We start from the raw sequence: 17,240 nt of genomic DNA, 5'->3' as shown, positions 1-17,240 counted from the left end.
TTTGGTATATTTTCATTATTGGTCCTGTCTGTCCACTCTGAAGCTCATGGTGACAACGTCCTCGATCCCAGCCTGCAGCTCATCATGCTCCTGCACGGCGGAGACTCCTTTAGGGGTCCCGGTGAGGATGAGATCCCCCTCCTCCAGGGTGATGAACTCACTGATGTAGCTGATGAGATATGGGATGGAGAAGATCATCTGGGATGTGCAGCCGTTCTGCCGCAGCTGGTCGTTCACCTTCAGCCACAGCTTCACGTTGCCCGGGTCAGGGATGCGCTCTTTGGGGATGAACTCACTGACCGGGCAGGAGGTGTTGAAAGCTTTAGCCAGAGTCCAGGGTAGACCTTTGGACTTACACTCATCCTGCACGTCCCGGGCTGTCATATCCAAGCACAGAGCATAGCCTGCAACGTGCTCCATAGCAGCGGACTGAGAGATGGCGGTGCCTCCTTTCCCGATGACGACTCCTAGCTCCACTTCATGGTGCAGGTTGCTGGAGTACAGAGGTACCAGGATTGGGGAGCCTTCAATTACATATGCAGAAGGTGGCTTCAGGAACAGGACGGGCTCTGTGGGAATCGCGTTTTTCAGCTCTTTGGCGTGGTCCGCGTAGTTTCTGCCGACACAAATTATTTTTCTCCCCCATTCCCAGAATCGAGATATATTTCGAGCTGTCATTGTGGAAGTATGTGAAGCTGTCAGCCGCCGTGAGGCTGTCGGCACCAGTTGAACGAAACTTTGACCGTCACACTGGTCCCTGAGTGGAGATTATTAACCTACGGCAAGCCTGAAAGGACATACGGTGAACTGAAAACTCAAGTCAAAGCTGATTTTTCGACGTATTTGTGTAATTTATTAGGGCTAAAATACAAAACAAATATCCCTCGCATATACCATAGTGTATTCTCGTGGAATCGTCGGCAAAAATATATTAATAACCACTTTATTCGCGTTTTTAACTGATTATTCCCGATCCACTCCCCCAGATTTGATTGGTGCAGCCTGTTGAGGTCAAAGTTGAAAAGGAGGCGAACGCGGAAGTAAACCAGGACCAAACTTTTCTGCTTTACACGAATGTGATAAGGCAATATCTGCTGTTGTTATGTTATTCAAGTCACTCGTGGGGAGTGCCTGCACTCTACTTGGAGCTGCCGCAGCCTACAGATTTGGTACGTCGACGCGAACCTTTGCAAACATCTAGCTTAGCATGTTAGCCTGTGTGATTTGGTGAATGTTAACTAGTTACTGATGGCTGACATGTTTTTATTTTGTCGTGTCTTGAGAGGGGAGCTGTCAGGTGAACACAGCCCCCGGCCTGTCTGAGTAAATATCTACACCTTATTACATAACCGCCTCAAAGGCAGTCGAGTTAGAGCAAAGCTATCGCAGCTAGCTAGGTGAAGAGATAGTTATACTGTATGTTGCATTTTTAAAGTTAGCATTGAAGCTAAGCTGTTTACTTTATGATGTCATATCATAACGTTAGATGATTTACAGGCTGAATACGTGTCCTGCCAACGTTTACTGGTGTTTGTGGCTTCATAAAGTAAACATTTCTAGGGAAAGTGTTCATACGAAATGTAATATATGTCCATATATTGAATTTCCATATTTGATAGATATGTATACATGATGTACAAACTATTTGTGAAAACTATTAGAAACAGCAGCAATTTTATATTTTTGACATATATGTCTGGCCCATACAAATATCTATGTTTATGTATGTATAATACATGTATTGCCATATATGTCACATATATAATTATTTATAAATATAACACGTATGTACTCGTATAAATGTGTAATATACAATACCCATTCTTGAGAACTGGGACAAATTATGTCCTGCCAAAAAACAAAAGAAGAAAACACGCACAAAAAATCAGAACTTATTAAAACATAATTCTGTTTCTGAGATGAAACATTTTAAAGGGTTTATTTTTATGAAATAAATATTATTTATAAAATATTTTTCTTTCATTTTAACCTTTAAACTTGCCCTGAGCTGGGAAACAGCCTAGTCCTGGACAAGCATTCACAACTTCAAACAGTTCTTTTTAAAAAGTGATAAAACCTGTTATAGTCATCTTTGTTTTAAAATATATTTTTAATGAAAACATTGGCCCTTTAAAGATGTGTCCCAGATTTTTGTTAACTCTGTCAGATTTCTACAAAAAGCATCACTTAATCAGGCATAAAAGGGTTAGCTAAGGACTCCTGTCCCACGTCCTGATTTCCTAAAAGGTGGGAATCCTGTTCAAGCACTGGTAGGCTTTCTATTTTTTGATAAATTCATTAAATAGGGATACTATCAGGTGTGCTTCAACCATAACAAGTCACCTCTGTTGCCCTCCTAAATCAAAAAACTAAATAAAAGTTATGGTTTAAAATGAGTATTTTAAATAGCATGACGAGAACTATTAGTAACTTTGAAAAATAAAATGGCTTCTCACTACGACTGCTGTGAAATTAATAAATACATAACTTTTTGTTAGTTCCTTAAGACATCAACCCTTTCAGATCTTACCTCTGACAATCATTATGTATGCCATTTAAGAAAAAAAATGAACTCACTGGGAGGTTATAAGGTTTAGTAGTCACCTTGATCTTTTAAAATATATTTCCCAGCCTAATTTAAGAATAAAAAAAAACCCAAAAAGTTTTGTCCTAATTCTCAAGAATGAGTGATAAATGTTTACAAAACCTTGCATATATGATGTAAATTTATAGTGGTAACATAAATGGTAGCAGCATGTAATACTAAATAAATAAAATCAGCATAGATATGTTTGAAATATGTACATATACACATTTCACCATGGGTTGTTCATATTTGTATGATAATAATGTGTGTATGTGATAATAATATATTGCCTTACAGGGAACATGTATGTCAACATCACTCTTTCGATAGGGGCATGTATTTCATATGATACATATCCACATATGGGAAGAAAATGAATTGTTTAAAGCCGACAGAGTGTCGTCATGTAAAGTCTGTCAAATATTGACTCATATCCTCTCATGCAGTGCCTGTGGTGGAAATCCACGTCCAAGCAGCTGCCCTCCTTCACAGCGTAGAGAGGAAGTCATCTCTGGTGGAGCAAGCAAACATGAGGATTGAACTTGTGCCTGCACTCAGTGACAACTACATGTACCTCCTGATAGATGTGGACTCCAGAGAAGCAGCTATTGTTGACCCTGTGGAACCAAATAAGGTCTGTGCGACATATTGTAGGACTGTTATTGAAGCATTTCCGTTCTATGCTACCCCGTACTTATACTCTGCTAAATTTCAGAGGTAAATAAAGTACTTTTTATTCCAAAACATTTATTGAACAATAGTTACTAGTTAAAGATTGTTTTAAATACAAAATCTGATCAATTTATAGGATATGATGGATTAAGGGTGGGCATTATAGATAAAATCCTCTATTACGGTACATGTATTTTTTATTTTTCATCATAACAATAAATATAGTTTCTGGAAAATCCATCGAGAAACTGTCGGCAGATAAAAGACCCGTCAGAAATGTCTGTTGTTGAGTAATACAGCAAATTAAATGCCTGATCAGTCAGTGTTCTTTGATTGACAAATCAATATTGTCTTATAGTATATGTTGTCATATTGCCCCATCCTTTGATGTTTTATAGATTAATCAAACCAATATTGAATATAGTAGTGAAAATGAGCTCCACCTTGACCAGCTTCCACATCAAGCAAGCAAGCGATGACAATTAGAGAATGTAGTGTACATAATTATACATAACACGCTTTTTGAATTGCTACTTACACTTCAAGGTTCAGTGTGTAGGATATATGGGAGATATATAGGCAGAAATGGACTATAATATAATAGGTATGTTTTCTTTATTGTATAATCACGTGAAAAAAATGAATCTTTGTGTTTTCTTTGCCTTAGAATGAAACGTTAATATCTACATAGGGAGCAGGTCCTCATCCACAGAGATCACCATGTTGCACAAGCATGTTTCTACTGTAGCACAAAACACCAAACCCTGGCTATAGATAGGGCCATTCACATTTTTTTATTAGCCACTGCAGTTAGTAGCCCCCCCCCCCCCCCCCCCCCCCGCCATGAGCAGAACACTATTGGGGAAAAATACAGATTTTTAACGTGGAGATGCTTATTCAGTGTTTTTACCGATTCAAATCACATGGTCTGTTTATTTTGGATAGGAAGAGATTTCTGTGGATAATTTGGCTCTAGGTTAAAGCCTAATGAACGTCTGGATCTTAAATGATAAGTGAAAAAGGTGCGCACACATTAACAGGTGCTGGGCTTGCGGCTCGTCTGCGAAGAGCCAAACAGTGTTGGAGAAACACTGATCTGTAACCGAAACTGCTTTATTCTTTGCTTTTACTGGTTTAAGTCTGTTTGTTTTGGAGAAGAAAAGACTTCTGCAGATAATTTGGCTCCTGGTCCCCCTCATGAATAACGAACACTGAAGGAACCCTAACTTGTTCCACCACTTTTATTTTACTTGTGCGTCCATTAAGGGCATCAAGCAATAATTACACAGTCTATTATTTTTCTATTAATAGTTTAAGTTGGTAAGATGTCAAAAAATATTGGAAAATTCCCATCAGAGGTTTCCTCAGTACAATGTAACATTTTCACTCCAAAACCCACATGTATGAAATTTTTGATGTTGCAGAACGAAACAAAAAAGCAAATCTCACATATGATGAGCTGGAACCTGCAAATATTCTGCACTTTTGCTTAATACATTTATACACAATTATCAAAATTGTTGGTGAGTGATTGTCTTTTAATGATTACTCTCTTACGCACTACCTTCTTTTACCAGGTTGCGGAAGCCGTCAGAAAACATGGCGTAAAACTCACAACAGTTCTGACCACTCATCACCACTGGTAAGCTACATGTTACGTTTATGTTTCATTATAGTGTTACACTGGCTACCATTTGTTAACTATATTCATGAGAGCATTCAGAGAACTCTAAAGCTAACCAGAGAGACCATTATACCTGCATAAAACTAGATAACACTACACTGATTATTTTTCTCCTCAGGGATCATGCTAGTGGAAACAAGAAGATGCTGAAGCTCGTTCCAGGACTGAGAATCTATGGAGGAGACGACAGAGTCGATGGTCTTACAAAGAAAGTTTCTCATTCCAGCACTTTTAAAGTAAGACTGTCAAACTGTCTGTTCTACAATCCAAATATCAAACGACTGATGTTTGCTCACCAGTGTCATTCTCTCTCAGATTGGATCACTCGATGTCAAATGCCTCTTTACGCCATGTCACACAACTGGGCACATCTGCTACTACGTGACAAAAGAAAACAGCACAGAGCCGCCAGCTGTCTTCACAGGTAATCACATCACATCACATCACATCAGATCAACTGCACAAATAAATACCAGGAGACAATGAAGTCTCTGACAAAACCTCCCTGCACATATCTGTACAGCTCTCTTGTTGTAAAACACATATACTGTACATGTTTTTATAGTATTAAATTGTGATTTTTCTACTCTATATTTATGGTTCTTGACTTTACTTTTTTCTTTTCTTTTTTAATTTTTTTTATGTGCACCGAACACGAATGCAAATTCCTTGTATGTGAAAACCTACTTGGCAGTATTCTGATTCTGATTAAATATGTCAAGCTTAAACAATAAGTATTGATGCACTCTTGTCGTGGGTGACCTTTAACGCCCCAAGGAAACTTTCTTTATCCAATGCAGGGGACACACTGTTTGTGGCTGGCTGTGGTAAATTTTTCGAGGGTACAGCTGAACAGATGTACAAAGCCTTGATAGAAACTCTGGGACACCTGCCTCCTGAAACGGTAAATATGTCTGAACCATCTATAATGTGCAGGGTTCCCATAGTTCTTTTAAATCCTTTAAAGTTTGTACATTTGTGGAAATAAAACATGGGTCATTGGAAGTGGTTGAATTTATATATTTTGTGCAAGAATAGAAATTAAGGTTCTTTAGGCTGCTGTCACTGTAACAGGAAATTTTTGTCTGTGAGCTTCTATAAAGGCTGCAACGTCTCTATAGAAAAAATTATCAGTGTTTCAACAGTAATTAAAGGGATAGTTCAGATTTTTTGAAGTGGGGTTGTAAAGGGTACTTATCCACAGTAGATGTCAGTCAGCATGCCCCCAGTATGGAGAAGCAGGCTAGTGTGCGACATGGAAGCTAAGCAATCTACTGCTGTGGACGGGAGTCAGCAACAAAATGCGTTTCAGGCACCTAAAAAAAAGTCCCACCAAAAAAGAAAATCATTGTCAGTTTAAGTGTACCCTATATTTAGAATATTTTCACCACTTTATCTTTCCGTCAGACAGCCTGTTGCGAAGGGGAAGCTGTTTATGGCTTCAGTTACACATCCATGCTCTCGTGAAAGCCACCAGACTCCATTGATAAAAACTAATTTTAGCTCACTAAACACGGGAGCTGCTGGCTTACCGCTGCCTCTATCAGTTTGTTTGTTTGTGTCATTGTGCGCAAATGAACATCTTCATTTTCCAGTTGGAGATCACCGTCTGACATGAAGGTAAAGCAGTGAAAATATTGTAAATATAGCGTACACTTAAAATGATAATGATTCTTTTAGGTGGCTAAATTGGGTTTGTCACTGACCCCTCCACAGCAGTACGTTGCTCAGCTTTTGCGTCAGACTGCTTCTTCAAACTGGGAGAAATACGACCGACAACCACTGTATGTAATATACTGTCTATGGATAAGTACCCCATACAATGTCACTTCGAAAAATTTCACCTCAATCTGTGTCTCAAACTATGCCATGGTGGGACCTTGACTTTGTGCAGATTGGGCCTGGAAGGTCCTTGAAAAGTCACTGAATTGGACTCTGTGTCAGTGTAAAAGTAATTACTGTATGACAGACTGACTGACCACTGTGTGTTTGTGTTTTAAGCGTGTTTACTGCGGCCACGAGTACACCGTCAGCAACCTGAAATTTGCGCGTCATGTGGAACCAGACAATGAAGTCATTAAGGAGAAGCTAGCATGGGCAAAGGTATTTGACTTGATGCGTCACATCCAAGCAATCATTGCCTCAATCAGATGATCAATAACCTTTGAAACCACTGAAAATAAAAACCACTTTGTGTTTGTGTGTGTTTGTATTTCTGTAGGAGAAATGCAGCGTGGGAGAACCCACCGTTCCGTCCACTTTGGCAGAGGAATTCACATATAACCCTTTCATGAGAGTAAAGTATGTAGAGCATGGTTTAATCCTGTTAATTAAGTTTTGTTTATTTACAATGTGTCTGTGTAAGTTGTTTTCAGCTAATTATAGCTCTACTGTTATTTTTTTGATGTTTAATTCAGAGAGACGTCCGTGCAAGACCACGTGAAGCAGACAAACCCGATTGAAACCATGAGAAGTCTCCGGAAAGAAAAGGATTCCTTCAGGGTGCCTAAGGAGTGATGACCACTGCACTCATGCTGACTGTTTGTTAACAACTGCTCACAACACTGCAAGCTGTCAATAGTGTATTACGGGACATAATCTACATTTCATCTTCAAGCCGCTATAAATAGATCTACTTCAATAACTCACACAATCACCTTTTATCATTACATTCAGCCGTATCATGGCTATAAACTTGTTTTAGGTGTGTTCTGTTTGTTTGAATGATGCTGGTGTGATCGTTTTAAGGAATATATGGCCATTCATTGAATGCTCTAAATGAGAAATGAGTTTGTTCATCTGTAAATCTGAGTTTTAGAGTCTATTTAGTGTCCTGTTGTAATATATCAGTGTACAAACTACTACTCATTAAGTGTTAATTAAAAAAATTAACATGACAGGAGCCGTCTGAGGAACAAATGTTAGAATATGTGTAAAATTTCTGTAAATTGATAAAATATTTTCTTTGTCTGTAAAGATTCATATCAACTTAAATGTTCCTCATGGCATTTCTTTACATATTTGCTCGGAGGCTTTTAGTTTCATTGTTAATTACGTCAAATCTGGCGCAAGCGCTTTTAATTTCTTCCTTTATTTAAAAGCATTCTGTGAGCCAAGCTTTGCCTACTCATCGGTGTGTCAGCATTAAATGTTAGATGCCCTAAATGCTCTTTTGCATGTGAAGTACAATCTTACAAAGAATACTTGCATGATGTTCTTTGGAAATAGGCAATAAAACATTTATTTTAAGTCCGTAGAAATAAAAGTCTTGCAGTCAGAATTTGTGCAGAATGATCCCATTGATGAATCATATTATATTATCAGATTATCAATTGTGCATTACCATGTAGTCCTGACTATACATCATGGCTGTGTAGAAGGGTACTGATGTGTAGTTAAATCTATATAAATATATTTCATTTTATGATTATTTATGCTTTAGATAAAAAATTGTAGCTACTTAACTTAGCCCTGTTGTCCTTGTTTGTGGACACTATTTTGTGCCATCTAGTGGTAGTAAGAGCACAATACACTAACCCATGTAAAAACAAGATGGCCACCATCTCTGCCAAGTCAGTCTGCAGCTGATCCCAACACAAAAGTGGACAATGTACAAAAGCTGATCACATTTTATGGTTGAAATATGTTTATTTATGATTAATAACGTTTATTGTTTGATAGGCCAACACATTTTACCCATTTTAGCAACAGTAACAAGCTAAAACACTGTTTATTAGATAGTACTCGATTGAGGACACTGGGAATTTATCACCAGCTCGTTTGAGGACATTAGGACTTTATTGTTGTCTTGTTTGAAGACATTGAGACATTGTCATCTCGTTTTAGGACATTGGGACTTTATTATTGCCTTGTTATATCTAGTTGTGTTTTTTATACTTATCAGGTCCTACCGATCCCAAATAGCTAGGAGAAATTGAGAAATGCATACCAAACAAAAATTTAGGTCTCAGCAGGATGTAACCTTTTATAGGTGTCAAAAATATGGTGAAGCAAGATGAGAAAAAAAAAAGGTTTTTTTCCCCCTAATATGTAGTGAAGTAGAACTACGGCAGAAAACTTATATATTCAAGTAAAGCACCTGGAAATTAAACTGAACAGTAGTACTTGAGTAAATTACTACTGGTAATAAGTGATTAGAACATTAATTTCCATGACAGTATTTGACATGCATATCTGAATTTATATCATTTTGAAATCAAATATTATTTAAATAAGATTTATTTTCAACCAAGTCTAATTATATGCAAACAGTACACATCCATCCACTTAACCAGACTTGGATAGATAGATAATTCACATTCATCTAGAACAAAATTAATTAAAAAAAAAAACACGTAATATATGAATTAAGTTCATTAACTGACGACTTTACAACAATATATTTGTAATATATAATTTATAATAATGTACCAGAGATTGAAAGACATCGTTGAATGTTTCCGGCTCGATTAAAATGTCTTCGCTTTGACATGTTGGCTCGATGATGTCGCGATAACTTCTCAGTCTGAATGCATGTAAATAATCATTTTCACAGCATCACAGTCGGACAAGCATAAAACAGCCTCATCGGAATCAGTCAAACTCAGGTAACTGTATTTTTATTAATGTGCATACATTGTTTAATTCGGCCTGAATGCTCAGTGTCATGACACATCAGCCGAACCAGAGGCAGTTTTAACGCTGGTGCTGCGAACAGTCGTGTCATAGTAGCATGCTTTTATTAGCTTTTTTATTCGCTAACTTAATGCTTAATCATATCAGAGATGCATTAACACCTGGTGCAGATGAGAGCAGGATGATATAAGTAACGTTGACTAATCAAACTCTTCCTGAAGTGTCGCGCACTGTGCTGCGCATGCGTCAGAGGGTGCCATGAAGGTAAAGGTCATCTCCATCCTGGAGGACAACTACATGTACCTGGTGATTGAGGAGCAGAGTAAACAGGCCATAGCTGTGGACCCTGCTGTACCACACCGGGTGAGACACACACACACTCCTGTCCTGTGTCCATATGATGCACATTATTATTATTTTTATTTTTTTGTCTTGTCCAACAGATGTCCTCAGGATGCCAGAAGGTGCATATGTCATAAGGATTAGCAAAATAGCAAAATGATAAAACATAATAGGGGAGAACAGGGTTGGTCGTCCCAAGTTTTAGTTTGATTTGACCCCACTCAGTGTGTAATGGAAGCTCAAAGTGCCAGGCAGGAATGGAGTGACATCACTCTCCCTAAGCTTACTCTGTTCAGAAGATGTGGACTGTCAAATACATTTTACGCAGAGAAATTGATTCATGCCTTTATTTCAAGCCGAATCAACTACTGTAACACACGTTTTACTGGCTTCCCAAAAACACCACTTAGCGACCAGCTCATTCAAAACTCTGCAGCTCGGCTATTAACCAGAACCAAGAGGAGAGGGCACATCAGGCCAGTCCGAGCTGCTCTGCACTGACTTCCTGTTACATTTAGAATTGATTTAAAGCTCCTCCTTGTCTACAAAGCCCTACATGGGCTGGGACAGAGCCACATTGCTAACTACCTTGTTAACTATTTGCCTCCAAGAACACAGAGATCATCTGCTGCTGGTTTATTGGAGGTTACCAGCAACAACCACAAGAAGATCAGGGATGCAGCCTTTGTCAATGAGGCCCCAAAGCTAAGGAACACACTACATATAGATATCAGGGAAGCTAGCTTGCTAAATATTTTTAAAAGAAAGCTAAGAACGTATCTGTTCACTTCAGCCTTTAACTAGCTCTGACTTCCTGATACAGGTCTGAGACTCTTTGTATTTACGCTTCACACTGCTGCAACTCCTTTAATATCTAATTTGATTTTATAATTTATTATTACTGGGACATACTAAATCTATTTCTGGCATACTATATAGTATGGTAGTGTGAGTATTGGAATGCACAGCTAATGAATGTGACAACCAACCCTGCTCTCCCCTACATTAGTCAGAAAGGATTGGTGAGATAGAAAAAATACATAACATATATACAGTACAGGCCAAAAGTTTGGACACACCTTCTCATTCAATGCGTTTTCTTAATTTTCATGACTATTTACATTGTAGATTCTCACTGAAGGCATCAAAACTATGAATGAACACATGTGGAGTTATGTACTTAACAAAAAAAGGTGAAATAACTGAAAACATGTTTTATATTCTAGTTTCTTCAAAATAGCCACCTTTTGCTCTGATTACTGCTTTGCACACTCTTGGCATTCTCTCCATGAGCTTCAAGAGGTAGTCACCTGAAATGGTTTCCACTTCACAGGTGTGCCTTATCAGGGTTAATTAGTGGAATTTCTTGCTTTATCAATGGGGTTGGGACCATCAGTTGTGTTGTGCAGAAGTCAGGTTAATACACAGCCGACAGCCCTATTGGACAACTGTTAAAATTCATATTATGGCAAGAACCAATCAGCTAACTAAAGAAAAACGAGTGGCCATCACTACTTTAAGAAATGAAGGTCAGTCAGTCCGGAAAATTGCAAAAACTTTAAATGTGTCCCCAAGTGGAGTCACAAAAACCATCAAGCGCTACAACGAAACTGGCACACATGAGGACCGACCCAGGAAAGGAAGACCAAGAGTCACCTCTGCTTCTGAGGATAAGTTCATCCGAGTCACCAGCCTCAGAAATCGCAAGTTAACAGCAGCTCAGATCAGAGACCAGATGAATGCCACACAGAGTTCTAGCAGCAGACCCATCTCTAGAACAACTGTTAAGAGGAGACTGCGCGAATCAGGCCTTCATGGTCAAATAGCTGCTAGGAAACCACTGCTAAGGAGAGGCAACAAGCAGAAGAGATTTGTTTGGGCCAAGAAACACAAGGAATGGACATTAGACCAGTGGAAATCTGTGCTTTGGTCTGATGAGTCCAAATTTGAGATCTTTGGTTCCAACTGCCGTGTCTTTGTGAGACGCAGAAAAGGTGAACGGATGGATTCCACATGCCTGGTTCCCACTGTGAAGCATGGAGGAGGAGGTGTGATGGTGTGGGGGTGTTTTGCTGGTGACACTGTTGGGGATTTATTCAAAATTGAAGGCACACTGAACCAGCATGGCTACCACAGCATCCTGCAGCGACATGCCATCCCATCTGGTTTGCGTTTAGTTGGACGATCATTTATTTTTCAACAGGACAATGACCCCAAACACACCTCCAGGCTGTGTAAGGGCTATTTGACCAAGAAGGAGAGTGATGGAGTGCTGCGGCAGATGACCTGGCCTCCACAGTCACCGGACCTGAACCCAATCGAGATGGTTTGGGGTGAGCTGGACCGCAGAGTGAAGGCAAAGGGGCCAACAAGTGCTAAACACCTCTGGGAACTCCTTCAAGACTGTTGGAAAACCATTTCAGGTGACTACCTCTTGAAGCTCATGGAGAGAATGCCAAGAGTGTGCAAAGCAGTAATCAGAGCAAAGGGTGGCTATTTTGAAGAAACTAGAATATAAAACATGTTTTCAGTTATTTCACCTTTTTTTGTTAAGTACATAACTCCACATGTGTTCATTCATAGTTTTGATGCCTTCAGTGAGAATCTACAATGTAAATAGTCATGAAAATAAAGAAAACGCATTGAATGAGAAGGTGTGTCCAAACTTTTGGCCTGTACTGTATGAAACACATACTGTAAGCATAATATTGAGACAAAAAAGTGGAAAAAATAACAAATAATCACCGAAAGTGATGTCATCAAGTTGCCTGTTTTGTCCAACCTACAAATCCTTACAATGTCGACGCTAAAACCAATGAATGTTTGGCACTTTAATGATTAATCGTGTATGAAAATAATGGTTGATTACTGTATTTTCCTGTTGATTGACAGGTAGACGTGTTTTTCTCTTTAACAGCTGCTAGAAATAGTGAAGAGAGAGGGCTTGTCTCTGACGGCCATCCTCACCACACACCATCACTGGTAAGTCTGGCACTAGAGGAGGTAGCCATGACTTAAAGTAAATCAATAACACCAGAGCACCTGAACACATCGCTGTAAAGTTAATAATTAACCAACCTGCTTTCACTGATCAGGGACCACGCTCGGGGGAATGAGGCTCTGCTAAAGGATGTTCCTGGGCTGAGGGTGTACGGAGGAGACGATCGTATTGGGGGTCTGACGGATAAAGTCACAGACGCCCAGGAACTCAAGGTGCCCACATGCAACGGAAACATCTCAGTTATGATTTCAACATGTTAATTATGAAAAAAAAAGCCCAGTTTTCTTGTGTCTCTGCCGTGTTGTCTTTTGATACTGTGTTTTCTCCATTTGCAGTTTAACTCCATCAATGTGAGGTGCCTATTTACTCCCTGCCATACCTCTGGTCACATGTGCTACTTTGTTTGGGAGGATGAGTGCACTGACGCCCCTGCTGTGTTCACAGGTCTTTGTCTGTAAACATACAGAGCTGGTGAACCAGTTGAAATCTGAGACGTACATCTATGCACACTGCTTACTGTACACTCACTGTATGAAGGCACGGCCACTTCATGTGGCATCAATTGCTGCGAAATAACTTCATCTTGAGTGGCTAGAGATATGAATCCTTGTTGAGCAGCACATTGTCCTTTTGTTCTCGCCGTGTGGGATGACAGGGACTGACCTCTGCCCTCTGCCTCCACTTGTCCTTTCTTTTGGTCGTTAGGAGACACGTTGTTTATCGGTGGATGCGGGCGGTTTCTTGAGGGTACGGCAGAACAGATGCACCACAATCTCACCCAGGTGCTCGGCTCCCTACCTCAAGACACGGTTAGTGGAAATAAAAGATATTTGGCGTGGCTGTCTTCAGCCTTCATGGGGTTAACGACAGCTAACATGACGTCAGATAAGAGCTGGTATAAGGCTGAGTCACAGTGATGAATAAACACACGTACAATGAGGGGATTGAGTACAGCCTGGCTCTCTTTTCTGCCTTCATAGCACAAGACATCTCAAAAATGGCACAAAACCCAAACTGCACTGCTGTGTGTGTGAGTTAACCAGAAATCCTGACATTAAATCATGCTTTGTTCACCCGTAGAAGGTGTTCTGTGGACACGAATACACCATTAAGAACCTGAAGTTTGCCCTGCTGGTGGAGCCAGAGAATGAAAAGGTTAAAGAGATGCTGAGCTGGGCCCGGGTGAGCATTACAACTAAAATGTGCTTGTTATTGTCAACAAAAGGCCAAAACCAACTGATAACCGCAGAGGCTGAAAAATGAAGCCAACAAGAGAAGTTTCAAAAACTGCAGTTCCCTGAACGGCCACTTGAGGCTGGCTCCAAGAAGTGAGTCAAACCCCATAGACCCACATGTTAAAATGTCCAGCCTGGTAGATAAGTTTTTGTCTCTAGCAAATTTCCTCGTTCATGACAACTGTACGAGGGTACGTCCACAAACCAGTGGCTGATGTCATTTTGGCTATGTCCATTATATTTACAGTCTATGATCAAAACCTAAACAGTGCATTAGTCTGTGTCATAATACTGTACTTACCCATTTCAGCTCCAGGCCCATTTGTTCCCTATAAAGACATAATAATTAGTTGTTTTTTTTTAAGTATAAAGTATATTAAATAATGTCTGGGCACTGAGTAAACAATACATTTGCTAGGGACTATTTTCAGCTGTGGATTAATACATATTTGACGCTCCAGTGAGTGTTTATTTCTGGCAGCAGGACATGTTTGTAGGACTGAATTAAAAATAACCTACAGTGCTCATGTTGAAGGTAATGACGTTGGCTCACTGAAGTGTTTACAATAGTTTGTGAGACAACAGTGGAGGACTATGGAGCAGTGTAATAAGCTATTTTGGGCACGGCTACACAGTTAGTCGGATAAATGCATTCAACAATCGTTGGTTTTGGTCTTTTCATGTGATTTGATGACAAAAACAAAAATATAGAATATTGCCAGTTTTAGTCTTTAAATATAGATGGAAAATCTTTTTTTTTTTTTTTTTGCTTTATTATCTGACATTGTTTGTGTCTGCAGGCCAGAGACGATGATGACAAACCCACAGTGCCATCCACTTTAATGGAGGAGTTTGAGTACAACCCTTTTCTTCGCCTCTCGTGAGTTATGGTGTTTATATACATAATATATCTGTGATTTTAAAGGATAGGCTAGGTGAAAAAGAATATGTTTAGCCATCTGTAGAGTTTGTCAATCAACTCTGGATTCAGATTGTCTTCTTTTGTGTCGTTTTGGTATCCATTCAAATTATGTTATCGTCTCATTCAGATGTATTTTGTCTGTACGCCTGTATTTGGGCTTCTTGTAGTGTTTTCAGTAAATGATATATGTTTACTCTTGGTCACTCTTTTAATGATGAAACACTCTGTGTACCAGTGCTGCAGTCTACTTGACAGTTTTGTAAAACAGGCTCATTTGGTGGGCTTGTTTCCAGATGAACCCATTTGTGCCTGCAGCTGACATTTTGAATTTCCTTTCGTGGGAGTGTTTTCTGGGTTTGACTAGGCACCAGTTTGAAGAAATTTTCCATATCAGTCAAACCATGTGGCTGAAAAGTGAGTTTTTCTTATCATACTATATCTAGTATTTGGGCACATGGGATGGGACTACAGTTTCTATATATTCTTTATCTTTGGAAAAAATGTTACTCCCATGTGCCCTGAAACTAGAACAGTATGATAAGAAAATGGCTCAGAAACAGCAAGGAGCACAGTAACATATTTGGTATCTACAAACTCATAACAAGTTGAAAATCAAACATTCATACGCATATGCAGTGTAAAATGAGTGTTTTTCCTAATTTTTCAAAAATCATAACTTTGACTATCGATTAAAGTGTTTATTCGTGTGATCTTAAAATGTCAAAATTGTATGTAAATCTGCCTTGAGCTGCAAAACGTATTTTAGCCCCATGGTAACACAGCATATTAAGTCCAAATTAGCCTAGTGACATTAAAAATTGATCTAAATAAGCATTCAAGAATATGTTTTACCACAAGATGGCTCCTCTGCAGTGGGCTATCTATGATTATTTGGGAACTTTGCAGCACTGGCGTTGATACCAAACAAACCTGTCCATGCACTATTAAATTCAGTATTTTCCTCTGAGACTTCACTTTTATGGATGTGGAATCCATTGCTAGCCTTGCTGGGGAGGCTCAAGACTAGCCACCGCTGTTGAGGTCTGGCACATGTAGTATGCAGTCCTTGAGCAAGTGGGTTAATCAGTGGTTTCAAAAATCATGACTTTTCCTGCCATAATTTTGTATTTAATACTTTATCTCAGTTGTTAATACTTATTTCTAATCCTCGTCCTTTACTTTAGGGAGGAAGGAGTACAAAAGTTCACTGGGAAGACGGACCCCATAGAGGTGCTGAGGGTCCTGCGGAAGGAGAAGGATAAATTTAAGAAGCCCAAGGAGAGACTTCCTCCTCACGCCATGTTGGCTCTGGAGTGGGGGCTTCTCAGGCCGTGAGATCTGAACATGTGACATACTCGGCTATCAAGGACGAGTAGATTGAACGCCTGAATGCAGCAAGACACAACACTGTAGAGTGTGCTGTTTGTTGCGTTAGTTAACACTGAATTTATACTGCTGGGAGCCTGGTCGGCCCTGTGTGTTCTGTTTTAGTAATTAAAAACAATGTCTGCACAAAAAGGCCAGAGTAAAGCTGCTTTCGTTTAATACTCCTACAAGCTATATTAATGAATTAAGGGGCTGGTCTCCCAGTCTGTTATGCACACACAAACTGCAGCAGGTAATGTCAGCTCATATCAATTTCCATTGATTTTAATGTGGTTTTTTTGTGTATTTATTGTTTTAATTAATGGTGTGGGGATAAAAATAACCTTTCTTTATAACTTATTTGTATTGGAATATTTCCTTTATCCGCTTTTGATCTCTTTATTGATGTCTCTGGGTAGTTTTCTGTCTGTAACCTTGTGACTGCCACTGCATTTTATTTTACTTTTTAACTACCTTCACTTTGGACATACTGTATATATTCTGTACGATTTCTCTTCCTTACTTAAGCAGTTTGACTTCACACAATTGATTTACTGTAAAATACAATATAAGTATATGTGTGTATAATTTAGGCTTCACCTTACACAGAGCATTTTGAAACTGGAGTCTGATATTTTGCACTCATAAATTGTACAATGGTAAAAGAAACATGCAGTGTACAACCCTATGAATGTAAATTGCTGCTTTTCGTCTCAAAGTGAGTAAAACTTCACTTTGCGAGAACCTATAATTGTACATCAGTCAAGATTATTCAATAAAAGATATGAGTCTGAATT

At 39.2% G+C, this 17,240-nt stretch overlaps 2 protein-coding genes across 3 annotated transcripts; both read left to right on the top strand.

Annotated features, from left to right (window-relative positions):
• Positions 1-303: 303 nt before the first annotated feature.
• Positions 304-8,223, top strand: LOC117268111 (hydroxyacylglutathione hydrolase, mitochondrial-like). 2 transcript variants are annotated; one of them, XM_033644300.2, is made up of 9 exons: positions 304-506; positions 3,034-3,221; positions 4,837-4,901; positions 5,062-5,179; positions 5,259-5,367; positions 5,744-5,847; positions 6,945-7,046; positions 7,165-7,244; positions 7,361-8,223. In XM_033644300.2, exons 1-9 carry the CDS (start codon positions 437-439, stop codon positions 7,458-7,460), a joined length of 936 nt encoding a protein of 311 aa, XP_033500191.1. In that variant the 5' UTR covers positions 304-436; the 3' UTR covers positions 7,461-8,223. The 2 variants fall into 2 exon arrangements, with proteins under 2 accessions (XP_033500191.1, XP_033500192.1); XM_033644301.2 differs by lacking the exon at positions 304-506 and adding an exon at positions 1,010-1,169.
• A 1,192-nt stretch (positions 8,224-9,415) lies between these two features.
• On the top strand, positions 9,416-17,238 carry LOC117268114 (hydroxyacylglutathione hydrolase-like protein). Its single transcript, XM_033644305.2, has 9 exons — positions 9,416-9,550; positions 9,800-9,941; positions 12,838-12,902; positions 13,016-13,133; positions 13,257-13,365; positions 13,627-13,730; positions 14,002-14,103; positions 14,957-15,036; positions 16,263-17,238. The coding sequence occupies exons 2-9, from the start codon at positions 9,837-9,839 to the stop codon at positions 16,411-16,413; spliced, it is 834 nt and encodes a 277-aa protein (XP_033500196.1). The 5' UTR covers positions 9,416-9,550; positions 9,800-9,836; the 3' UTR covers positions 16,414-17,238.
• The last annotated feature ends 2 nt before the right edge of the window (positions 17,239-17,240 follow it).

This window comes from Epinephelus lanceolatus, chromosome 18 (assembly GCF_041903045.1).
Source record: "Epinephelus lanceolatus isolate andai-2023 chromosome 18, ASM4190304v1, whole genome shotgun sequence".
In the NCBI taxonomy this organism is placed as follows: domain Eukaryota; kingdom Metazoa; phylum Chordata; class Actinopteri; order Perciformes; family Serranidae; genus Epinephelus; species Epinephelus lanceolatus.
The sequence above is the reverse complement of the archived record's forward strand: the minus strand, read 5'-3'. Positions and strand labels throughout refer to the sequence as shown.

Bases quoted from the DNA above. Each gene is read 5' to 3' on its own strand.
- LOC117268114 (XM_033644305.2), top strand. From the start codon at position 9,837: ATGAAGGTAAAGGTCATCTCCATCCTGGAGGACAACTACATGTACCTG. The intron at 13,134-13,256 runs GTGCCCACATGC...CTCCATTTGCAG, and splicing joins CAGACGCCCAGGAACTCAAG to TTTAACTCCATCAATGTGAG. The intron at 15,037-16,262 runs GTGAGTTATGGT...CCTTTACTTTAG, and splicing joins AACCCTTTTCTTCGCCTCTC to GGAGGAAGGAGTACAAAAGT.
- LOC117268111 (XM_033644300.2), top strand. From the start codon at position 437: ATGGCGGTGCCTCCTTTCCCGATGACGACTCCTAGCTCCACTTCATGG. The intron at 5,180-5,258 runs GTAAGACTGTCA...ATTCTCTCTCAG, and splicing joins CTCATTCCAGCACTTTTAAA to ATTGGATCACTCGATGTCAA. The intron at 7,047-7,164 runs GTATTTGACTTG...GTATTTCTGTAG, and splicing joins AGAAGCTAGCATGGGCAAAG to GAGAAATGCAGCGTGGGAGA.